Below are 25,000 nucleotides of genomic sequence, written 5' to 3' on the forward strand. Positions count from 1 at the left end.
CAATCCTACGCAAGGTAAATCCATCTTCTTCCTGACTCGGCAAAGGGGAAAGGGATAATTCGGATACAGTGGTAAGAAAACCAAGTCCTTACTTAAGTTAAAGATCTTGTGTGAAGAAGCTCTCATTCTCTAATAGAAGGCTTTTATTGTCTTAGAAGATTCAGATAGGCTGATAGCTGGGCTATTAGGTATTGCATGATTGATATAACCCTGGCATTTATCATTAAAGTCCGCATCTTGGCTTGGAGGATGTACCGGTAGGCTCTTGTCATTTGTCATTTGCCAATACTGGACATTTGGTGAAGGCCGGATGGGGATAGCGCTCACCTGATACTTGGACTCGAAGGGGAGCAGGTCGTGTCTCAATATCTTCAGTAGAGTCATTCTATGAATATGTCTATAATTATAGATTTGGAAATCCGTGTATCAATTGTCCCTGGCTCCCCAATAGATTGACCCGCAATAACACCTACAGCTTCCCCCAATTCGACCAGATCGCCATGAGTGGAACTCCGACCATAACATAATTGACAGATCCAAGATGTGCTCCGGCAAGTAAAGGGGGTTCTAATATATATTGGTTGTGCTCGAAAGGCGGTTATGAATCGATTGACTAACCCAATTCCAATATCTTGATTTCGAGTGGCAATGCATCGTGAACCGATATATATATCGTTTGCTAATACACGACCAATTAATGTTTGTACAAAAAGTTTTTCCGTCATCCCATTTTGAGGACTCACAGAAATAGCTTGGATAGTACCACAATCTCTTCTACGCACAATAATATGTTGAACTACTTCAACAAGTCTACGTGTAAGATATCCAGCATCCGCCGTTCGTACAGCAGTATCTACTACAACCCCTTTGCGGGCTCCGTAGCAGGAAATTATATATTCTGTCAAAGAAAGTCCCTCGCGTAAATTGCTTTGAATAGGTAAATCAATCATTTGTCCTTGAGGATCCGCCATTAATCCTCGCATACCTACTAATTGGTGTACCTGAGATGCATTTCCTCTAGCTCCTGAAAAAGACATTAGATAGACTGGATTAGAAGGATCTGTTATCCGAAAATTCGAATTCATTTCTTGTTTCAAATATTCACTTGTAGCATACCAGATTTCAACGGATTGGCGTAATTTTTCTACCGCGTGTACAGCCCCATAATAATAGTGTTTTTCCAAAATAAAACTCTGTTGTTCCGCATCTTGGACTAACCATCCCTTAGAGGGTATTGTTAAAAGATCCTCGATTCCTAATGAAATCGATGTAGTAGTGGCTTGATGGAAGCCCAGCGTTTTTATTTGATCCAGTATATGGGATGTATATCCCATTCCGAAATGATCTATTAATCTGCTAATAAGTCGTTTCATAGCAGTTCCATCTATCTCTTTATTATGAAAGACCAGATTGGCCCGTTCCGCCATAAATAAGTACCCCCTTTTTCGGCTGAGTAGGATTCGACAATGGGCCTGAGTCAGTGATTCGAAAACTTAGTTAACTTCCTTTCCTCAATCTCAATCTGGATTCGTGCGGCAAAAATGATGATACTAGCGAAATCGGAATGCCCCTCGAAAGGGGCATCCCCGAATCTAACTTCCTTGTTTAGATAGTGTATGAATAGGCCTGACTAAATCCTTGTATGGCTTCCTCTATTTCTCTATAAAAAGAAATATGACCAAGAGTGGTGCGAATGTATATAGAACGGATTTCCTTTTTTCTATTTCCCACTACTAGATAGTGGGCATAAATCTCACGATAAGTCCCCAAAGATTCATATTGAACTTCAATCGGAACTTCTCTTAACCCAATGACGCGTTGATCTAGTTTCCATCGGAGCCACAAGGGACTGTCTAAACAGATTTGTTTCTGCCTATAAGCTCCCAGTGCATCATAGGAACTAGAAAAAAGAGATTCTTTATCTTTCGTATACTTAGGATTATTATTATTGTAATTTACTTTTTGGTTTGGATAGTTTCCGCAACTATTATATCTATTTGCACAAATACCTCGACGGTTTCCAATCGTTAATACATAAAGTCCGATAAGCATGTCTTGGGTTGGTACGCAAATAGGATCTCCAATAGCGGGAGATAGGAGATTCATATGAGAAAACATAAGTAAACGAGCTTCCGTCTGAGCTTCCAAGGATAAAGGTAGATGAACAGCCATTTGATCCCCATCAAAGTCCGCATTGAAACCTTTACACACTAATGGGTGTAAACAAATAGTACGCCCCTCTACTAAAGTGGGTTGGAAAGCCTGTATGCCTAATCTATGCAGGGTAGGTGCTCTATTCAACAGTACAGGATGTCCCCTCATAACTTCTTGAAGTATTTCCCATACAATGGGTTCCTTTTCCCAAATTTTCCTTTTAGCAATCCTAACATTAGAAGTAGCACGTTTCGTGATTAAATCGCGAATTACAAATAGCTGAAAAAGCTTTATTGCTATCTCTAGAGGTAACCCACATTGATGTAATGAAAGTGAAGGACCCACAACAATGACAGAACGCCCCGAGTAATCGACCCGTTTCCCAAGCAGAGTTTCGCGAAACCTCCCCTCTTTACCTTCAATTACATCTGAAAGTGATTTGTATACTTTATTGTGACCATCCCTCGTTGGTTGCCCGCGGGACCCACTATCAAGAAGTGTATCCACGGCTTCTTGTACCAATTTTTCCTGGCACATTACTAAATCTGCTGGCGCTAATTCACTTCTTTTTAATAGATAGGCAAGATTGTTGTTCCGACGGATAACTCTCTTATAAAGTTCATTAATATCCGAAGTCACTACTTTATCCCCAGACCTATAAACAATGGGTCTTAATTCGGGAGGAAGAACTGGTAATAAGCACAAAACCATCCATTCTGGTTCTACATTTGTTTGAATAAAATGTTTCGCCAATTGCATGCGTCTAATCAAAAAAACTTTTCTTATTCGTCTTTTTCTATCTTCCCATTCATCTCCACTATACCCCTCGTCTTCTAATTCCTTCCATTCGACCGAGGAATTCTCGAAAATAATTCGCAAATCCAAATCTGCTAATTGTTCTCTAATAGCACCTGCTCCTGTCGCAATTTCCCGATTTCGAAATGTTGTAAAGCCTGGGGTAGAAAAAAAAGGGGAAATGCTATGGTTACAGGATGAAATTTCATCCTCGAATAAACCTCGTAATCGTAAGAAAGTTGGTTTTTTAGCACTGGGCCTAGCAAAAGAGAAATCGCCATATACTAGGCCCTCCAATTTCTTAAGGGGTTTATCTAAAAGATTCGCGATATAACTAGGAAGACCTTTCAAATACCACACATGAGTCACGGGACATGCGAGTTTGATGTATCCCATTTGATATCTTCGTATCCGAGAATCAACAAATTCTACTCCGCATTTTTGGCAAAATCTTTCGTCTTCGTTTTCAGCTCCGCTCGCTCGAGAATTTCCACAAGCACAAATTCTGCTTTTTATGGGTCCAAAGATTCTTTCGCAAAACAATCCATCTTTTTCTGGTTTATCGGTTTTATAATGAAAAGTAGAGGGCCTTGTGACTTCGCCAACGACTTACCCATTAGGTAGTGTTTTGTTAGCCCAAGCCTTTATTTGTTGAGGGGAAACGAGTCCAATTTGAAGTTGTTGATGTTTATATTGGTCAATCATAAAATAGAAATAAGAAAAGAATTTATATTTATTCCGATCAAACTTCTTCCCTATTAACCTGGAAGTTCTTCTGAGATACAAGGAAATGGTTCAGTTCTAGAGCCAAAGATCGTAGTTCTCGAACAAGCACTCGAAAAGATTCTGGAGGATCCTCGTGATTAGGTACTCGTTTTCCCCAGATCGTAGCGTTAAGTATTTCTTGGCGAGCTATAAGATGATCAGATTTATAAGTAAGTATCTCTTGTAAAATATGAGCAACACCAAATCCTTCTAAAGCCCAAACTTCCATTTCTCCTATTCGTTGTCCCCCTTGCTTGGCTCTTCCTCTAACGGGTTGTTGTGTAACAAGTGAATAGGGCCCAGTAGAGCGTCCGTGGATTTTCTCATCAACTTGATGAATTAATTTTAAGATATAGGACTTCCCTATTAGAACAGGCTGTTCGAAGGGGTCTCCTGTTCTTCCATCAAATATTCTGCTTTTTCCCGGGTACTCGGGTTCAAATACCCACGGATTTTTTGTTTGTTTACTGGCTTCATATAATTCTGAAAACACAAGTTTTCTTGAAGCCTCTTGCTCATATCTCTCATCAAAGGGTGGCTATTCTATAATGTTTCTTTAGCAGATCCCCTGCTAATCCGAGCGAGCTTTCAAATATTTGTCCCACATTCATTCGGGAGGGTACTCCTAAGGGATTGAAAACCATATCAACAGGCGTTCCATCTTGCAAATAGGGCATATCTTGCCTAGGCAAAATTTTTGAAATGATCCCCTTATTCCCGTGTCTTCCGGCTACTTTATCCCCAACTTTGATTTCGCGTTTTTGTAAAATATATACACGAACCATTATGCCGAGGGGATCCCTCTGGATCCATTTCACATCGATAACGCGCCCTCTTCCACCTATCGGTAGTTTGAGAGAAGTTTCTTTTGAAGTGGATACCTCAAGACCAAATATGGCCCGTAATAATCCAGCTTCCGCGATATAGGACGATTCGCTCGCTATCTGAGGCGTTAATTTACCTACTAAAATATCGCCTGTTTCTACCCAGGACCCCAACTTCACAACTCCATTTCTGTCCAAATTGCGGAGTAAATGTTCTTCTAGATGTGGTATTTCTTTAGTGATTTTTTCAGCGGAGCCTTGGCTTGTCGTATCCGTCTGAATTTCATATTTTCGGATGTGAAAAGAAGTATAAATATCCTCATATACCAAACGTTCGCTAATTAATACTGCGTCTTCCAAATTGTAACCTTCCCATGGCATATAAGCTACTAATACGTTTTTTCCTAAAGCAAGTTCCCCACCAACCGTAGCAGCCCCCTCCGCTAAAATTTCTCCTTTTTTAATGGATTTACCCCGCGGAACCCGAGGTTTTTGGTGCATACAAGTATTTTTGTTAGAGCGCCGATGGGTAACTAAAGGAATACTTATAGTCTTCCCACTACTTGATAAAAGGATCTTGTGACTATTAGTAGAAATGATCTTTCCCTCGCGTTCGGCTATAACAGAAACCCTCGAATCTGCTTGGCGCTGCATATTAGAACTCATTAAAGCTCGATTCGCATCATTATGCTCAATAAAAGGAATGAGAGAACCCCCAATAGAAAAATATTGGAAAGGAAAAATACTTCTAACATGAATCTGTTCCCATGCAATAGTCAGGAATTCTTGACGGTATCTAGCTGGAACAACCTGTTCTTCCTGAATACACCGATTCAAGGACAAAGAATTTCCTGCTGCTATCATATAATACTCATCTCTATTTGGTGATAAATAAACCACCTGTCTCTCTTTTTTTTTCTTTGCTTTCTCAGATATTTCATAAAATGGACTCTCTACGGATCCCCACCAATGATCAATTCTCGCATGAATAGCTAAAGATCCAGTAAGTCCAACGTTGATTCCTTCGGACGTGTCAATTGGACAAATACGCCCATAGTGACTCGGATGGATATCTCGGCTCCGAAAACTTGCAGTTCTCCCCGTCAATCCTCCAGGACCCAAACAACTCACTTTTCGCCCATGAACCGTTTGTGTCAATGGATTGGTTTGATCAAAAACTTGAGATAAGGGATATGTACCAAAGAAGGTCTCGTAAGTAGTTATTAATAAAATCGAGGTTGAAGTTGGAGTTACCAAAGTTTGTGGAGTCGGTTTTGATTGACGTATCAATACTCTACGGATAGTTTTTTGAACCGCATGTTGTAAACGACCAAGAGCCAGTCCGAATTGATCTTGTAACAGATCCGCAACCGAACGAATACGTTTATTTTTCAAGTGATTCATATCGTCATCGTCAAGTATACCCGTTTCAAATTTCATTCCAATCAAATGATCCGTAGCGGCCAATACATCTCGCGGTAACAAGAAGGTGCTGTTCTGAGGTATATCAAGATTCAGTCTTCGATTCATATTTCGTCGACCAATCCTTCCTAATTCACATTTTTGTTGAAAAAATTTCTTTTGTAATTCCTCACATAAGGATTCCGAAAATACCAGGTCCCCGCCTACACAAGCAAATTGTTGATAAAACTCCAAAATAGCTTTTTCTTTTGACTCAATCCTCTTCTTCTCCTTAGCATTAGGGAAAGACAAGAAAATTTCAGGGTAGGAAACATTATCTAGAATTTCTTTTAGATTTGAACCCATAGCTGATGATAGAACTAGAACAGATATCTTTTGTTTTCTACTCACGCGAGCCCATATCCTTTCTTTTTTATCAATTGCTAATTCCGATCTTCCTCCCCAATCTGATATTATAGTCCCGGTGTAGATAGAAATTCCTTTATGGTCTAATTCCGAGCGGTAGTAAATACCAGGACTTAGCAATATTTGATTGATCACAATTCGGTATATTCCATTTATTATAAAGGTTCCTAAGGAATTCATTATAGGAATGTTTCCAATATAAATGGTTTGCTTTTGCACATCGAAACCAAAAATTAATCGCGCGGATACGTATAATTCGGAAGAATAGGTGAGTGATTCATACACAGCATCCCTTTCTTTTATCGAAGGTTCTAGCAATTGATATCCTTTCGCAAATAATTGAAATGAAATTCCGTGATCTGGATCTTTAATTGTTGGAAACTTCTCAAGTTCTTCTGCCAAGCCTTGATTAATGAACCTACAAAATCCCTCGAATTGGATCTGACTAAATCCGGGTATTGTGGACATTCCCTCATTTCCATTCCGGAGCATCTTAATCTTAAGTTTCCTGTTTATCGAAGAAAAATTCCATTATCAGCTCACTCTTCATCAATCCCTACAGATCGATCTAGCAATTATGGAATCTATATTCTGTTTACTAAATCACATGAAATTCTCGGGAACTCCACATACGTATTTCATATATGTATTTCATACATATGAATAGAGACAATTTCAACGAAAGTTCGAATTTGCCAGGGGTCCAAATGGAATGAAAATGGGTATATAAAAGACCAACGAAACGACGAGTGAGAAGGATAAGGGGGAGTAGTAGGAGGAGCTTTCATTGAAGTAGAGGTTTCATCGAGTGATGACGAGAGATAGAATGAGACAAAGCATAAAGGGGAGAGCGCTTAGACATTTCACTTTGAGTACGGGGAAGTCCGCAGGGAGGAATTCTTCCGGGCGTATTACTGTTTTTCACCGAGGGGGTGGATCGAAGCGATTGCAGCGAAAAATTGACCTTAAACGAAGCACTTCGTCTATTGGCATTGTGGAAAGGATCGAATATGACCCTAATCGTTCTTCTCGGATCGCTCTAGTACGATGGATCGAAGGGGTGCTGCCCGGCCGCCAGAGGAAATTCAAGACGATAGAAGAGTTCGCTCTGCCGCGTAAGATCCTCGAATCCACCACGGCCACTATCTTTTGCCTTTTTTCGTTCTCTTCCCTGTCCTCTCCCTTGGCCCAGGGAGAGACTGCATCCCTTTCCTTCGGCAGCTCTTTAGGTTTCCCAAGGATAGCGGTAGCTGGGGCAAAGCCCGCTTTCTTCGCGGAGCGAATGAGAGAGAAGAAAATCGGAAAAAAGACGTTTTCTCTTTGCGAGATCCGAAAGTGGAGAACGCATTGCGTTCTCTGGGCACATAGGATCAAACGTAAAGCAGCGCTTTCTTGGCAGAGTTTGAGGCAGCAAAAAACTTTAGAACTTGTTGGAGCTGCTGAGCATAACGAATCGAAGCTGAAGGCGGATCAAGGTAGCTTGCTCCCAAGGCAAGTGCTTGCTTACGCTTTATGTAGTGGTCGGCCTTCCTACCTTCATGCCTCTAGAAGCTTCTACAAAGCTTTGCTTCCGGTAGAAGCTAGTCGCTTCGGTAGCTTGCCCGCCAAGCCGCCTATAGGCGAAGGGCCGAAGGATGGAGCGTACAAAGTCGATCGTGCACCTGTCGTGTGACCCGTTGGTCCTAAGCAATGTCTTTCGCGAAGCGACCCACCTAGAAACAGCTCTCCTTTTAGGAGGCAAAAAAATGGAACTTCGATCTGATGCGGGTATCCAATCCCGCCGCTGGGATGTCCAGCGGATTCCGGGGCCTTGACAAATGGCCGTTCACCATTGTTGTTAGAAGAGCAAAAGGCCCGGGGCATAGCAGGATGAACCAATGTGAATGAGTGTAAGCTTCGTTGCCCGAACACGATTGGTGCTGACCACACTAGGTGCTACCGTGGTAGCAAGAGAGGCCCGGCGGTGACAATTGAGAGGTTGTCACTGAGCATTCCGTCTCACACGGGAAGAGAGGTCAAATGGCAAAGCAAAAGGCCATACGCCCGTGTGGCTCCTCGCGGAGTATAGCTCACATCCAAACATCTGATTGGGGAACGGGGCAACGCCCATGAAGCTCCGGCAAAGGGAAGGCCTGCCAGGCCGTATGCTCATGGGTGCAGGATTCTTCGAAAAAGCGCGGGCTGACTCGGAGACCTGAGACCTTGGCTTAGCTACGAATGAAGGGGAGAAAGCTCTTCGAGCTTTCTCCGCCAGCGGCTTATGTAGTGGTCGGCCAATTAAAGCTCGCTAAGCTTCGCTTCCCCCCTTATGAAAAAAAGTAGTCGGCATTCTATAAGCGACTTGTCGAGTTTACAAAGCTTTGCTTCTTGTAGTTGGCCCTCCATGCCTCCCTTCATTTGCTTGCCTCCTTCCAGCCCAGAATGCCTACTGACGTTAAGCTAACCGCCAGAAGCGACACCCGAAGGGTGAGCTTCTGGCGCAGGAGGCCAAGCATTCTGCCAGACGCCCCGGGAGCCCCGTTTGCCTTTACTAGAGTCTTGAGTTTTTCTTTCTTTTTTCATTATAGCTAAGTTTCAAAAGCAAAGGTGAACAGCCCCCTGTCCTTTAGATTTGCATAGTCAAGGGCTTATAAGAAAAGTAAGGAAGGAGGCATGGAGATGGGAAGGCCGACCACTACACTACACGGAGAAATTTCTATACCAAGTCATGAGCGATAGCGAAGCCGCCTATAGGCGAAGGGACGAAAGCCCGTTAGACCTGATGGGAAAAAGTATGAAAAAAGTACGTAAAGGTTACAGACTCACTTATCCGTCTACAAAGGGAAAGGCGTCGGTACGTCAGCTGTGGATATAGACTAGGCTAAGGAACGGAGTCTTAAAGTAGTTACCGAGACTACACTAAGGAAGAAGTCAGCGAAAGTGAGCTCGTAACTAAGAAAGCCGGTATCAGAAACGAAGCCCTTCCAAAATAAAAAGCAAAGAAGTCAAGGAACGAAGCAGCTTCTCTAATAACCCCGTTGAATAGGAGGGCGAAGGCTTTTTCGAACTTATTTATAGAGGGGGGCTTCGACCTTCTTAGGAAGAGCCGTACGAGGCTGCTCACGTACGGTTCGGGAGCCGAGCCACTGCACAGGGGCTTAGGTCAACACTTATATATTAGCCAGTCATCAATTGGAAGCGGGTAATATGGTGATAAATTGCGATTGCTCCAAACCTTCTAAAAGCGGCTTCTTGCGACCTGCCCAGAATGCTCATACATACCTTCGGTTCCAAGAGCTTGGACGCACAGTGAATAAAGGTCGGGTTGAAGGGGGCAGTCAGCTGGCAGCTTCTTGGCCACGCCCCCCTGCTTATAGACACGAGATATTGGATCTAAATTCAAAAGTAGGAAATAGCATACCATTAGCTGATATACGTATGGGAACATGGGTACATGATATTGAATGTCATCCAGGTCAAGGCGCAAAGCTGGCTCGGGCCGCAGGAACTTATGCTAAAATAATTAAGGAGCCAGCCCCACAATGTCTTGTGCGGCTACCATCGGGTGTTGAAAAATTCATAGATTCCCGATGCCGAGCTACTATTGGTATAGTTTCCAATCCCAACCATGGTGCACGTAAGCTTAGAAAAGCAGGACAAAGCCGGTGGTCAGGCAGACGCCCCATTGTTCGTGGTGTTGCAATGAATCCAGTGGATCATCCTCATGGAGGAGGTGAGGGGCGCACGAAAGGAGGTAGACCTTCGGTGTCACCTTGGGGGAAGCCCACCAAAGCAGGATTTCGGGCAGGAGTGGGGGTGGGGAAACGCAGAATTTAGTTCATGCCACGACGATCTATATGGAAGGGAAGTTTTGTTGATGCTTTCCTGTTTAGAATAAAGAAGAACAGAGAAAGTCTGATGAGCAGGAAAATTTGGTCACGTAGATCTTCTATTTCGCCGGAATTCGTTGATTGCTCCGTACTCATTTACAATGGAAAAACTCCTGTTCGTTGTAAGATCACTGAAGGAAAGGTTGGTCATAAATTTGGAGAGTTTGCTTTTACACGGAGACGAAGACCCTATCAAACAAATAGAGGAAAGGGCAGAAAGGGGAAAAAGTAAAGTCTAAGCGACATATTCGGTAATCCGAATCCCATATAGGTCTTTTCTTCATACTCGACCAGCCCTAGGTTGGGGATAATGATTTTTTCAAATCTTGTTGGGAGATGCTTCGCTCCGAGTCCGACTGGGACGGAATGGGGGACCCAGGCCCTTCAATGCCTCCCTCCGGATCCACTAACTCGGAAGAGCTATTCAAAGGTTTTCTGGCTGACTGTGAGGACACCTCTGCATCCCAGGAGCAGACCGCTCCCCCGGAAGCTGTGGTCAGTCAAGAGCGGCATCCGAATCCCGCTCCAATCCCTGGAGCGGCCGCGGAAGCAGAACAGAACCCTCCTTCTTTTTCTTGGGAGGGACGACCTCTCTCTCTTTGAAAGGAAAGTTCTCTACAAAAGGCCCGCGCCTGTCACGCCCAGATTCTGGACACATTGCGTGATATTACTCTGAAGAATGGAGAGGAGCTCCATGAAGAAGACTATCGCACCATGCTTGATTTCATGTTGAGCCGACTCCAGTCCGACGTCAATCCCCGGGCGCTGAAGGAGCTCCTGAACAGACTCCAAAACGGTCGGGCACGATCTCAAACTTCTAGGGCGGCAAGGAGATTCCTCGACGAGGACTAGTGAGGCTATAGTACTGACTATGCATAGGACTACAAAGGTTCAAAGACAGGATGTATTCGACCCTTGGATGTGATCGGCAAGAGAAAGATGGAATTCCTTTGGTATAAGGAAGGAAATCAAACGCGTTGTTTGAGAAGGGGTAACTAGAGAAAAAATCCAAATAGGCTCTCCCTGGACTCTACGCAGGACTTCTTTCTAGGCCTCACATAATTTGAATTTCTCTGACATTCCATGTTTCCGAAACGGATCCTATAAAATATTTCACTTTTTCTATGATCATCTCTATTTTAGGTATTCGGGGAATCCTCCTTAATAGACGAAATATTCTTATTATGTCAATGCCAATTGAATCAATGTTATTAGCTGTCAATTTGAACTTTTTGGTATTTTCCGTTTCTTTGGATGATATGATGGGTCAATCATTTGCTTCATTAGTTCCAACAGTGGCAGCTGCGGAATCTGCTATTGGATTAGCCATTTTCGTTATTACTTTTCGAGTCCGAGGGACTATTGCTGTCGAATTTATAAATTGCATTCAAGGTTAAACATAACTACAGGGGAGTTACCAAATACAAAGTTCTGTTTTCCTTTCGTTCTCTTCTTTCTTTTTGATTTTTGTTTGTTGCGAGCAAAAATAAGCTCTATAGGCAGGAATTGTTTGCAGACCAGTTCTCATTCTTTCCTTTTTGCTAATCCATCCGTCCGTCCTCTTTCCATTAGAGCGATTGAAAGCAAGTGAGAACCTTTATAGCCAGTGAGCTAGTAAGAATCCGCTTTCGAGACATCATAAGAAAAGGCGGCTAGGGCAGGGGTGCCATGTCTTAGAGGTTCCAAGCAATCCTCTTCCCTTCAACTCGTACCGAAGGCTATGTCCCAGTAAGCATTTCCTCTGTTTCCTTGTTTCCCACCTTCACATGCAAGGAGCAAGCAATCGTACCTCCGCCTATCTGCGGGATCGACTCTATGGCTGCGTCGGGACAAAGCATCAGCTGCTCCATTCTTGGCTCCCTTGCGTCGGTATTGAAGTCCAAGAAGCTTAGTGAAGGCCTTCTGCTGCCAAGGTGTAGTCGTTGATCTTCTAAATGCACGAGACTGCGCTGATCAGTTCGAATTATGAATTCAGAATGCTGCAAGTACGGGCACCATTGCTCTACATAAGGATGGCGAGGCATTCCTTCTCGTACGTTGAGAGACCACGAAAGGGCCGAGAGGTTTGCTCATAAAGGCAATGGGGCGGCTTGCTGCTCCTCCTCCCACCGGGATTCCCAAGCTTTGTTAGCAGGAACCCCGATGCCACCTCGACTGCTAATCCACTTGGTCCAGTCATCTACTATTTTCTGCCACTCAAATCCTGATGGATTGAAGAGGAATGGAGCGAATAGCCAAGTGATAACCAAGAACCACATTGATGATGTCAGAAGTATATAGGCAGTCGAATCCGTAGCAACATCACCATACAACTGATAGACTACTAGCAGTAACATCAGCTCAAGTCCTTTCACAAAATGGCTTCTGGAGTACATTCTGTAATTCTCAGCAAACCTTACATGGCGAACAACAAAACCTCTGCCAGTTGCTCTATATTTTGCACCACCATGGAGAATTGTGCGGCCAAAATAATGTGACTTGGTCCCAAGGTAGAAAGTGAAGAACACTGAACAGAGCTGAAGCTGCATGATTATGAAATCCCCCAGGGCGCTTCTGAAACCTCTTTCTAGTCCAATCCCCATAAACATTGGCAAGGCCATCAAAAGACCTAGCTGCACAATAGACTGAGATCCCATAGCCGCTTGAAGTGCACGATTCCCTCTCATCCGTGCTTGCTTCATAATTGCAAACTCAAGTCCACTTAATGCTAAGTAAAGTCTTCCGTACAAGAAAACATACACTATTATGACAACCATCTGCACAACATTAAGACAAGAACATGATAAAATATGCATGACGGCCAACTGTACAGTAACAAATATAATGCATGCTACTGCCCTATATACGTTACCATTGAGCTAATATAAAACCCAACAGTTGTAAAATAGCACGAAAGCATTCGGAAGAAGTCAAAGCGATGACCAAGCCTGTAGATATCTCTGCTGATTATGAGCTTTTCCTTCTTCAAATTATATAGCCAATATCCTCAAAGAGATAAATTTGATTAAGACCGACTTTCCCACTTGGATGTACTCATGATGGGTGACGTTTCCACGTCTTAGCGTTGAGTTGAAACCTGAAAACAATATTCAACTCCATGCCTTCAAGAGCATAAATGGGTAACAGCCAGAAATACATGAAGAATCACTTCTTTCGAGAATGTGCCTGAGCACGTGTTTCATTAAGAAGATACATGAAGAATCACATACCAGCAAAAATGTCTTCACTTAAATTTATACCACAGGAAGCCTTGCTAATGCCTCCTCTTGTAATGTTAAAAATCCTGTCGAACACATCAGGATGTCCATAGTGAAATCGTACCCTGCACAGAGAATGAAGTATGTCAGATACACAGCATTTAGACTACAAGTCTGATGCCTTCTGCCCTCTCAGACAGTACTGCCACACTTTATCCCGTCAACATGCTTAAACTTGAAAAGCTTCAATGCAGAAAAAGTTTCAAGCAATGTAGATTATTGATCTAATCTGTAACACCTTATTTACTTGTAATCTCAGACACATGTTCATGTGCATTTTCAAGGGCAGAAAGAATATCCTTAAAGGGTCATCTCGCAATCTTTTTCTAGGGGATAGTCACCACAGATGCTCAGCAGATCCAACATCGTATTGCAACATATAAGACACTCAGTGTTTACAGTATGATAATAATGGATATTGTTTCATTCCAATATGACATAAGAAAATGATTCATACTTACTTTAATGGATTAGCTAGGACCCTCTGTCCTATTGTCACAAAGCTGGTCTCCTGGTTCGACATAAACCATGCAAGTGACGACACACTACAATCCAGCATTCTCAGAAATTAGTTGCTGATTTGGGAACTAAGGTGAAGAAAATGCAATGATAACTGCAAAGTTTTCAACCTACCTTCCGGTAAATATGTGCTCACGCACTCCAAGAATCGTGGGTTGACGGACACCATGGTTTTCGTTGAATTCTTCCAGCAAATTCCGCATTTTCAAAGCTTCCTCCAAATAGTTGTCCTGAAGATAATTCGTAAATACAACACATATTGCAACATATATCATGACCTGTACCATAACCACTCAATTCACCTGGTTCATATCAATAGTTTGGAGGGCTTCACCCCGGGTAAAAATGATCGCATGATTTTGGTTTTCAGGTTTCCCTTCACCTAATTTTGCTGGTCCTGGCAATTTTATACGGTATATTTCCTTCACAGGATACAAAGTGTAAGCGCTATTGAGGTTGACATCATAGGTTTGGAATGGTAAAGACTTCTACTTTGTGGGTATGCCTACCTGATCATGATTGTCGAGAGCTTTTACTAGAACTGAATAAAAGACCTTCTTCACCTTGTCACCATCCCTCTCTTCAACTTCATCAATGTATGCCACACGCAGACCGGGGTAACTGTAGTTTCAAATTGAAATTGGAATTGAAATTGAAATTACCTCAAAGCAATTCTCTTTTTTTGGGAGATTTAATTATAATTAAATGTTAACTACTGAAGTAAACATCAACTGAACTAGTCTCGTAAAATTGAACAAAAAACATCTTAGATCTTAGATATGTCGTATCTTGTAATTGGCAAAATGTTCCAATTCTTATTTATTTCTCGGAAGAAATGACTTACTTCACCATCAAGTTCAAGATATCTGTTGCACGCCGATCACCAGCTTGTTTCAGATTTCCGTATATCTGGCAAGTAGCAACATATGTAAATTTCATGTCTGCTACAGCCTCGAGTTGAGAGGACAAAGATCTTTGGCTTTTCTTCTCCTCCTCTGCTGGATCTGCAACTGCTTTATATCCTTCCAATATCTTGAAAGAAATACAGGGCACAGATCAGTAACTATTTTTGAAGGCACTAAAAATAATGCTCCACCTGGAATCTGAAGAAGCTTACCAGATTCAGAAGCCATGTCAAGGAACGCTTGAAGCTTCAAAGCTCTCCTATAGTACATCATGCCTCTAACTATTCACAGAAAAAGAAAACACATATAACAGGGAGTTAGCCAAATTATCCTTATTTGATAAGATAAGGCAGATGGTATGATCAAATTCACTCTTGCTCCGGCGGCTAAGTAAAGACTGAAGATGGTTGTGTCAAAGAGCACGGAAGCCAAGGAAGATCGAGCAAGATCCAGAGCGGCTACTTGAGCCATCCTTTTTTAAAAAAGGTATTCGGTAGGTCCGGAATCTTTATGCAAAACTGGTAGATCTTCGTATGCCTGAACGTTGTCTATGTTCGTGCCGAAGCCCCTAATAGATCCTATGTTGCCTTGTAGTTCTGCGAGTAATTTTTCTCATGGGGGGCGGGAGCCTAGAGAGAGTCCTTGGTCCGAGTGGATGAGGTGCTGGAAGATGAAGTGCTAGTGCTATATTTATCGGATTAGTCGGATTCTTATATGTATGGCTGCTCAAAAACTCTTATCTGGGGATTCGAAAGGAACGTCTTTCCTGGTACTTCAAAGTCGAATGCCACTGCTGCTACATACAGGAGAAGATAGATTTTTTGCTAGAGGACGGATGTTCAACAAGGACGGGGTCATCGCAAAGAAAAAGAGCTAGAGGTGAGTGAGCCTACGACCACCAATTGCTTATCTCCTATTACCAATTGCAGCAGACTTGGACTAATGGAATTGCTTGAAGTGAAGACCAGTGAACAAAAGGCTTTACACAAAAAGAATTGTTGACCTCTTTCGGGATAAGGCCCGGAAGAAGCAGGGATTGAACCAGGGCTTGTTGACAGAGCAGATATCAAAAGCCTATGTTATCTCATTTTCAGGGACCGAGCAAGGGATGAGCGCCCTCTGATGTAACGACCAAACAAGCAACTGCCCTTGTTACTAGAAATATGAAGCGTGCTAGCGCGCACTTCCTATTAACCAATTCACCAATTTTAAGATTTGTAAACAAAGATAATAGGAGCCGAAGTCAATCCCTTAAAACACTCCTCCCCGAGGGGACGTTATCGGTCGCTTCGTTCCCTTGTTTACTGAACTCTTTTCAGGAGATAGGTCTACCGTTGCAAACTCATCTGCTTGTAAATTCATTGTGTAAAATAACTCGTAAATTCATTGTGCCAGAATTGATCACTGATCAGGTGTGATCAGTCTCATCCGTCTAAGAGACTGATCCGGTGCGATGAGTCTCATCCGTGTAATATTTTGGAATTCCTCTTCCAACTCGTCCCGGAATGGGCGTTATGGCAAAGAACAAGAAGAAAAAGAAAGAAGGAATTTGTCCAATAGTAACAAATGGTGCCTCCACAGGTTGACATCCGATCCAACCTAGTAGTAAGCAATCCGCCAAAAGCAACCAAAATATTCCTTGGTGAATCGGTCGAAAACTTGAACTACGCACATACATTTCTTTAAAAAAAGGTAAAGCCAAGAGAGATATAAAAACTGGTGCTATTGCGGCTACACCTCCCGCTTTGTCAGGTATACTGCGAAGAATGGCATGGATCGGTAGGAAATACCATTCCGGCACAATATGAGGCGGGGTGGGCATCGGATTAGCAGGTATATAATTGTCGGGATGCCCCAAAACATTAGGAGCAAAAAAAATCCAAATGGAAAAAAAGATAGCAGAAGCTACCCGACCTACAAGATCCTTTACATAAAAATAAGGGTAAGAAGCTATTTTATCCATCTCAGAATGTACACCCAATGGATTATTTGATCCATATTGATGCAATGCAGCCAGATGAAGAAGACTGGCGCCTACTAAAATAAGGGGGAGTAAATGATGGAGACTAAAAAAACGATTTAAGGTGGCATTGTCCACGGAGAAACCACCCCAAAGCCAAGTCACTATGGTATCTCCTACTACTGGTATGGCGCTAGCTAAGCTTGTAATTACTGTTGCTCCCCAAAAGCTCATCTGACCCCAAGGTGGTACGTATCCTATAAAAGCTGTCACAATCATTAATAGGAATATGACAACTCCGAGACACCAAACAAATTCCCTAGGACTGCTATAACTCGCATGATATAGACCACGAAAAATATGAAGGTGAACCACAATGAGAAACATACTTGCCCCATTAGCATGCATATAACGGAGCAACCAGCCCCCTTCAACATCTCTCATAATGTGTTCTACGCTGTTGAAAGCTAGATCCACATGAGGTGTGTGATGCATAGCTAAAAAAACGCCAGTCACTATCTGAATGACTAAACAAATACCTGCTAACGAACCGAACCCCCACCAATAACTAAGATTGCTCGGAGTTGGATAATCTATCAAATGCTGGTTAAGTGTGGAGTATATAGGTTGTTTAAGAAGAGAGAATCGTTGGTTCCTTATAGTCATTTCTCTTTTCTATCGTGACAACTCCTCTTCCCCCTTATTTACCCCCTTGCCTTGATGGAAATTGGCTTCGCTGCGCCCTGAACAAGAAAAAAGCTGCATGAGAAGATTCATCCCATTTTGGCGAGAGGGAGGCAGCGAATCACCTGGGCTACGGATTTGTCGGTTAGTTGATTCTCGAAATAAGGTCATTCGGAAAAAAAACTGCCGGTTTCTTAAGGCTTCAAACGAACGACTAGTCATTAAGAAACCCATGAAAAAAAAGTCTATTTATTACCTTTCATGAAGAAGTTTTGCCTGCGTGCAAACTACCTAGCCCTTTTCAAAAGAACGTCGATTTCCATCTCAACAAAGAAAGAACTCCAAATAAATGAAAGACAAGATTGCTTGTTGTCCTATTACTCTTTTTGCCTGCCTTGTGGAGCTTTGGAAAGGAGAGAATTTGAATAAAGTAACTCTCGGAAACTCTTATTGGACGAGAGAGAGTCAATATGATATTGGCGTCGGTTTTTCCAACGAAACGAAGAAGTTTTTTTCTTTGATCCACTTTCCAGTGAACACTTGTTTTGATCTACGAAGAGTTGAGTTGCTCCCTCGGGGTGTCGACTTAGCTATTTGCCGAGAATAAGCACAGCCTTCTACCCCGACGATTAGGTAGAGCTCTTACGGGGGCTAGGTTACCAGGATACGACCGTTCCGCAATAGGGCATGGCACTAATGTATGCCCTAAGGTCCCAGCACCTTTTGATCAATACCGAAATCATAACATTAACATTTCTATATGATAATTTGAGATTGCTCTACCGGACCTGAGTAGTAAGTGTTGACTCATGCGAGTCACTCCTTCTCAGCTTTTACTTCTTGGCTGGCTTGATGCTCAGTCTGGCCAATGGGATGACCCCCTTTTCTCTACTTTGTTTAGCTTTGCGAATGATACTTTTTCTTTTAGGCGACTTCGAACCCCATATTCATACCACTTTCCCACCTATGTATTATTGAATAAAAGACAAACCAACCGTAGGAATCTCTCCGAGGGTAGTAGGTCGGGGGAGCACCTTCCCTTTGCCTTATGGGACCCTCGATCATACTCTTTTCTGATAGCCGGAAAGGAATGACCTAACTTACCACTGAGTAGGCGCCCTTTTTCTTTTCCTTCTAAACTAGCTGCTCTCGCTCTACCAGTTCGTACTGAACTTTCACTTGAATTTATTTAATTTATAGGTGGGCGAGCCCTCGATTTGCATTATCCGTTGGATCAAAATCAATATCATAATCAAGTAGATAATGCGATGACTGCCTATCTCTTTCGAGAAGGAGTCCTTTTTCCGATACTTACTATTGGGGTAGGCTAAGGTTACATAGATTGTCTCCTATCTCTCCCCTGTCCTCTCGAGCTGATGACTAAACCGACCCACCTCTGACGAGAGGATCAACCACTGCCATGGCAAAGAGCAGCGACTAACTAAAACCAAGGAATCCAGCATCTGGCGTATTGGCCATGGGCGAACTGTCCGGGTGTGGAGTGATCCGAATAAGGCTACTTTTGTGCTTAATTAGGAGTTAATTGAGTATTGGTGCCAAATGCCTCCATTTTGACGACGCTTCAATTGATCTCTTTTAACACATCCCCGGTCATCTTTCGACTTTCATTATTCTTCTCCCCCTATTCTATACTAAATAAACTCTCAAATTCTAGGAAGAGTTTCGAATACTTTAACTTAAAGGAAGGGGAACAAAGCAAGGGCTTTCAATGCGCGAAATCCGTTTCGAGTTAGAGTGCGAAACTTCTTGCTGCAGCCGTTTTATTCGCTGCTTGCTACTTTCTAAAATGGAAGATGAGATGAATAGATTGAATTGATAGTCTAGTTCAATCTATAGTCTAGATTCCATTCCCTCGATCCACTCTCATTTAAATGATGGGATTGGGCCATACCAACCTTCACTTAGTCTTAATAAAAGATTGCTTCATATCTTCAAGGATTGGGTGGAGGTGGCGTAAAAAGGAAGGAAAAAGGAATTTGAAATCCGTCCCTTCCCACAGAATCATCGGGCTTGACTTTCCTTACTTTCCCAACCCCGCTACTGTAAAAAGAACTCTTTTGTTTTGAGACTAGCTAGTCGCTATGGTTTGTGGGAAAACTCTTCTCTCTCTGGTCTCACTTCGGGGAATTTCTCTCGCGTCCCTGTAGTGATAAGAGCGCATTCTCTAACAGCTTTGAAGCCGAGGCAGCCATCCTCTTGCCAATCCTAAACAAAAGAAAGAAAAGCCCTACCCGCCTTCATTGGTTGAGTAAGGGGCATTTACCTATCAGTCCTAGTCCTAAGGCGCAATCGGAGCACTAAGCCCAATTACTGCTTTACTCCGTTAATTAGACTTCATTCTCCTAGTCCTATTCCTGATTGTTATTTCGGATTCTGTGCCTGGGTGGTATCTTCTTACTATTGATTCAACCTCTTCGGGCAAACGTTGTCACTTCCTTTATTTGAAAAAAAAGGGGTCTAGAACTACAGTGATCTGATACCTTCTTCCCTTGGTCTGGGTAGGTAGGTTATGTAGGCTACAACTGTTCATAGGTTGTTCGATCGCAAAAGGCCAAATAATCGATTACTAGTATGCCGGATATTGCCTGGAGGCCCTTCTCCCTATGTTTGACTCATCCTAGATGGGTTCACACTTGTCGATTCCGGTCAAAGAAAAAAGCTTTTTCACGGTCCCATCACACCAATCTACGCCAAGATAAGGAATGCTGGGTTGCCAGGAACAAACCCTGTGATTCAAGGTTTTGCCTAGAATTGCCTTAAAAAAAAATGCACCCCATTAATTGATCCCTCTTTAGGGTAGTATAAGTACATCCTCGACTATAGCACGAGTAGAGTCGAGTTCTCGTACTAACCTAAGAGCAGATATGCCGAAATATTTCCACGTTCAAGCAGCTAATCAGTAAACGACTTCTCCGTAACAGTTTGAAGATTGGCTCGCAACGCAAGTAGCGGCAAGAAAGGAGAGCAAGACTTCCTTTTCTAAAAGAAGAAAGAACTAGACTTCTATAAGAAGATTTTGATAATCGTAGATCGTGGAATATTCATCTATCTTATTAGGTAACTACTTTAGCTGTTCTCGAAACTGAACCATCGTGAATAGAACTAGCGCTTAAGGAAGAGTAGGATCTGTTAGCAAGTCATATTCAATCACCCGGTCTTCTCCTTCCTAGCTTTTAGATAGCCCTGATTCTTTCTTGGATTTTAATACACTTAGCCGTGTACGTATCTTGGCTAAACCCGAACCTATAGTTGATTTAATACTGATGTACTCGGTAAAGAATCAAAAAGGTACTTGAAGACGACTTTGAATGGGAGGAGGTTTTCTTTTTTATCCCCCCCTAACCTGATTTTGATGTCTTCTTCGTTCTCAGTCCCTATGGTCCATTGTAGGATGATTTTTCTAAGGCCTTGAATTCGTTGGCAAGGTGATCAGGGTCCTCTCCCTGGTCCTATCGAACCAGTGACTTCTCTCCTGGGATTGAATATGTTTTGCCTTTCCCCGATGGTTCCGCATTCCAATGTGGGTAGGATTCGCCAGGGATGAGCGGCTTATTTAGCCTATGCGAAGCACGAAGCATAAGAGAAGAGTGTAGCGAAGCGAGTGTAATACTTGTAGCGAATATAAGTAGTGTCAAAGCCTACACTGGCTTAGCTCTGCAGATGTTTTCAGGACGAAGACGGTGATACGATACCACTCGCCAGTGATGATAAGATTCACTCATAGCATAGGTGGAAGATCCATCCAATTTTCTTTATAGATTTATTTGTTCAAAGAAAAGACGCCTAAAAATCATTCAGGGCTCTTGGTATCCTTTACCACATTCACTTTCCATATTCCCTTTCTTTAGTTCAGACGCTATCATACCTCAGGGAAAATAAAATTTCTATCAACGATTCCCACCCAACTCTGGAATGACTCTCCCCTCTCTCCCTTAACATATCGAAGGCCTCTTATCCGTCAACCGGACCTTAATAGCTCAGACTTCCGAGCCTTGCTGGATGATGCAGAAGGGCCAACATCAGAGGATCAATTGAACAACCAAGTATCCCGCCCCGATGCAGTTAATGGTCGAAAGCCAACAAATGCACATGCTCATCCCAAGCATCACTTTCCACAAGTAGTACCCAGCGTGTGTCCCAGCCGCCGAGGGCACTCCTTTTGAAAAGGCAGTTTTAGAATCAGATCTTTCTGTCTGCCCATAAGAGCGGGACGGTGAATTACCAGTAGGGGCAGGCCCAGAATTCCATGTACGCCTATTCCACGGCCCCCCCCGGGTGAGGATTAGCTCCTATGATTTGCCGATGGTAGTAGGATTTCCTATCACATTGATAGAAGGGAAGGTCATCTACTAATAGTTAAACGGAATAAGATTAGTTACGAGGACACCTGCTAACTATTAGTAAAAAAAGCAATAGTTGGGCCCTAGTCGATGTGCTCTTATTTGAAATCTATAGCTTTTTGGCCGGGTAAGAAAAGGAAGTAGTAGTCTATCAGGCAGTCTAATTCGTCTTCTCTAAGGTCAGGCAGTGAGGCATTAAGAAAGAGCAGCAGCGGCTTGGTCAAGCGAATAGAAAGAGCTGCTCGTCAAGCAAGGGATGGGTTTGTTTGCCTGTATAGGTAGAAGCACCGGTGTATTAGGTATCAAAAGAAAGGCATCTGGATAGGTATTTAATCAAATACTTCTTCCCTCATACCATACTTATCTACTTCGCTTTATTTAATATGTTTATTGACCCGTAAATCAATGTTCTACTCTCTCATGGAAAACCTTCTTTGTAGTAATATGAAAGCTTATCGCAAAGCATAGAAATAATAGAGCTTATAATCAGGTCAGATATTTCCACTTGCTCCTAGAAATAAGTAAGGTTAGTTAGCACTTTCATGCCAACTTTCAATCATCCAACCACTTATATAATGGGGGCTCTTTAACACAGGAACTCGAATTTCCCACTGTATAATTGAAATAGATTCATCCACCCAGACGGGGAACAATTACTCCTTTTTTTTTTCCTCAATCCTCAAACAAAACTAAAAGTATTCCTTTCTACTTCCAATTCCAGCTTTCGATACACAGAAGGAAAGCCATCCCAACCTAGAGATGAAGCCAACAAACCACTATCTATATTTTATGCCGACCAACCTCGCTAACCCGCGGGACACGAACTTACATGTTTCCAGGCAGGTAACGTATAGAAGACTGAAAGTTGAAGTTCCGGTGGGTCTCGTCAATCGATTACCTTCCTTATTGCGCCTGCCCCTAATTGGAGCTCTTCTTATCTATTTCTATACCGAGAATAGCTTTATTGACGGGCTGAACGAACCCCTCACTTGGCTAACTCAACAATCATATGTCTGAGAGTCTGGTCTAACTAAGCGGATTGGAGGCGGGCATTTTCATTTCAACGTAGCAGTAGGGAAAGTGATTTCGGGGGGTTAGTACACATGGGCAGTTGGGACAGTTACAGGTAGTTAAGTTCGGTCTTATTCTTATGGGCAAGTGGTCCTAGAATCTCTCTTTCCTTCTCTAAAGTATAGCTTTACGAAACTAGAATATGAGTAAATATAGAAATAGAATAATAAGAATATCATATAGCCGTGTATTAGTAAGGATAGGTTTTGGTGAGTAGTAGTTCTTGGCATTAGTAAGCTAGCTTCACTAGACTATCTATGACAGGAAATTCGGTAAATGCACAATATCTTTTCAATGAAGAAAGATTCATAGGAAATGAACAATAGAAAGAGTACTATTCTTCAGTTACTCTTTTTTCTTGTCTTAGAATAGACAATGTGTCAATGGATTAGCTGACTTTACTATGTTCCTGTCTTCAAGTATAAGTGAGTTGGTGTCAACGAATAGTTGCTTATTGCACTACTCAGTGAATGAGATATAGCATATATAATGGATTTTTCTTTTCCTTTTACTAACATTCTGCCTTTATTCTACTTCTTTCTCGTCTGTGTCAATGAGAAGTAAGAGTATTCTCGTACTACGAAGAATAGGCAAATCTTTGATTTGGAAGAGTTTTTTACTCATATCTTTTTTTCAGGGAAATATGCCTTTAAGAGGAAATGAGTGACTTTCTGCCGGAGAATAGTAGTCATCTGTACTCGTCTTTTGTCCTTCCATACTTACTAAGCAAACTAGGTCACACCTGGACAACTAGGGAACATAAGCGGGTGATCTAATGATTCAGTGGGGAAAGCTGTTCATAAGGACCGGTGAGATGGTACTCCCTGTGGTATCCCAATAACCGTATTCCCATGGGCATTTCCTCAAAAATAGGCTGTTTTGAGAAAGGAATCTATTAGCTGCACAAGTCCAGAGTTGTGTGTACCCCTAGTGAAAGAGTGGAGGAGTTCAGACGCATATCGATACCAAAGTGAGAAGCCTCTTAATGATGGAGAACCTGCCTCTGCCAAATGCCCAATACAAGCAAGCAGGGGGAGCGGATTCCCAGAGAGAATTCCCGTGTTACTCTGATATTAGAAATAGAGGAAACTAGCACTTTAGAAAGAATGCAGAAAAATGATGGAACTAGAACGAAGCTCTACAAAGTTCACAACTCACCATTGCAACCGTAGGTGGATACGCCTGCTGGACGGAGTCAGCAAAACCCAAAGCAAGATAGAACGTAACGGAGACTTTCCGGATCCCTCAACCTCCTATCGGTATGTATGAGGCTTCGCCAACTTAGAATACTGAATTTAGGCAAGACCAACAGCTACTTCATCTCCTGATTTCAGCGTTCCGTCTTTACGTCCTGTGGTGGGGAAGTATAGTGCAATCTACGTCCAACCATGGGTTCTATCGGAATATCATCGGTCTTACCACAACATTCTCCATTCCTGAAAATTCCTCATTGGGTAGATTCTATCAAAAAATCCCAGTTCCACTTTATTAGCCTATCCTTATATGCTCCAAGGATTCAGCCTGCTACTATATCCAATCCAATCCATCCGAGTTGTCCCAATAAAGCGGATTTAACTTTAATACATCTCCGTGTACTTTCCTTATTGGTCTTACTCAGATACTTACTCGGGTTATTACAATATGGACATAGTCATTTATTGCCCAGTCCACTTATCTTTCTCCTTTTCTTTACGGTTAACAGGGTCAACTAACCAAAAACCTTTGCGGTTCATCACCAGTTACGGATCGTAACAACTATCACCATCACCCCGATCACTCCGATAACTGATACCCAGTGCCGCGAGTGGAATGACAATGAAGCGAGTCTAGAGGTACCGGCAAGTTCTCCTGTGAAAAGAAGTGGAACTAAACAAGCTAGTGTTTTTAATATGAAAGGAACGCGGGTCATACCCGTACAAGTTCAGAAAGAAATCCTGGGAAAAGACGAGCAGATAAAAGTTCTCTTGCCCGTACGCTGGTAACCTAGCCCTGCCGTACGCAGGTTTCTT

The 25,000-nt window shown here is 42.5% G+C and overlaps 6 protein-coding genes across 6 annotated transcripts in view, besides 36 other annotated features.

Moving 5' to 3' along the window:
• nad1 (NADH dehydrogenase subunit 1) lies at window positions 1-25,000 on the minus strand (one part of a trans-spliced gene, as the record gives it; both edges of the window cut it).
• rpl2 (ribosomal protein L2) lies at window positions 7,192-10,181 on the plus strand. The gene is given in 2 exon segments: window positions 7,192-8,031; window positions 9,473-10,181. Coding segments are annotated over 2 exon segments (1,549 nt in total).
• Window position 9,882, plus strand, in rpl2: a sequence feature (C to U RNA editing).
• On the plus strand, window positions 10,185-10,466 carry rps19 (ribosomal protein S19). The gene is given in 1 exon segment: window positions 10,185-10,466. A coding segment is annotated over 1 exon segment (282 nt).
• Window position 10,260, plus strand, in rps19: a sequence feature (C to U RNA editing).
• Window position 10,300, plus strand, in rps19: a sequence feature (C to U RNA editing).
• Window position 10,310, plus strand, in rps19: a sequence feature (C to U RNA editing).
• Window position 10,322, plus strand, in rps19: a sequence feature (C to U RNA editing).
• Window position 10,347, plus strand, in rps19: a sequence feature (C to U RNA editing).
• Window position 10,348, plus strand, in rps19: a sequence feature (C to U RNA editing).
• On the plus strand, window positions 11,329-11,631 carry nad4L (NADH dehydrogenase subunit 4L). The gene is given in 1 exon segment: window positions 11,329-11,631. A coding segment is annotated over 1 exon segment (303 nt).
• Window position 11,330, plus strand, in nad4L: a sequence feature (C to U RNA editing).
• Window position 11,336, plus strand, in nad4L: a sequence feature (C to U RNA editing).
• Window position 11,369, plus strand, in nad4L: a sequence feature (C to U RNA editing).
• Window position 11,383, plus strand, in nad4L: a sequence feature (C to U RNA editing).
• Window position 11,423, plus strand, in nad4L: a sequence feature (C to U RNA editing).
• Window position 11,428, plus strand, in nad4L: a sequence feature (C to U RNA editing).
• Window position 11,438, plus strand, in nad4L: a sequence feature (C to U RNA editing).
• Window position 11,507, plus strand, in nad4L: a sequence feature (C to U RNA editing).
• Window position 11,516, plus strand, in nad4L: a sequence feature (C to U RNA editing).
• Window position 11,525, plus strand, in nad4L: a sequence feature (C to U RNA editing).
• orf241 (hypothetical protein) lies at window positions 12,304-13,029 on the minus strand. Its single transcript has one exon. It carries the CDS (start codon window positions 13,027-13,029, stop codon window positions 12,304-12,306), a length of 726 nt encoding a protein of 241 aa, YP_002000584.1.
• cob (apocytochrome b) lies at window positions 16,348-17,541 on the minus strand. The gene is given in 1 exon segment: window positions 16,348-17,541. A coding segment is annotated over 1 exon segment (1,194 nt).
• Window position 16,418, minus strand, in cob: a sequence feature (C to U RNA editing).
• Window position 16,423, minus strand, in cob: a sequence feature (C to U RNA editing).
• Window position 16,444, minus strand, in cob: a sequence feature (C to U RNA editing).
• Window position 16,461, minus strand, in cob: a sequence feature (C to U RNA editing).
• Window position 16,560, minus strand, in cob: a sequence feature (C to U RNA editing).
• Window position 16,634, minus strand, in cob: a sequence feature (C to U RNA editing).
• Window position 16,689, minus strand, in cob: a sequence feature (C to U RNA editing).
• Window position 16,734, minus strand, in cob: a sequence feature (C to U RNA editing).
• Window position 16,817, minus strand, in cob: a sequence feature (C to U RNA editing).
• Window position 16,827, minus strand, in cob: a sequence feature (C to U RNA editing).
• Window position 16,862, minus strand, in cob: a sequence feature (C to U RNA editing).
• Window position 16,962, minus strand, in cob: a sequence feature (C to U RNA editing).
• Window position 16,974, minus strand, in cob: a sequence feature (C to U RNA editing).
• Window position 16,978, minus strand, in cob: a sequence feature (C to U RNA editing).
• Window position 17,123, minus strand, in cob: a sequence feature (C to U RNA editing).
• Window position 17,217, minus strand, in cob: a sequence feature (C to U RNA editing).
• Window position 17,244, minus strand, in cob: a sequence feature (C to U RNA editing).
• Window position 17,256, minus strand, in cob: a sequence feature (C to U RNA editing).
• Window position 17,364, minus strand, in cob: a sequence feature (C to U RNA editing).

Source organism: Oryza sativa, mitochondrion (assembly GCF_034140825.1).
Source record: "Oryza sativa Japonica Group mitochondrion, complete genome".
NCBI lineage: Eukaryota > Viridiplantae > Streptophyta > Magnoliopsida > Poales > Poaceae > Oryza > Oryza sativa.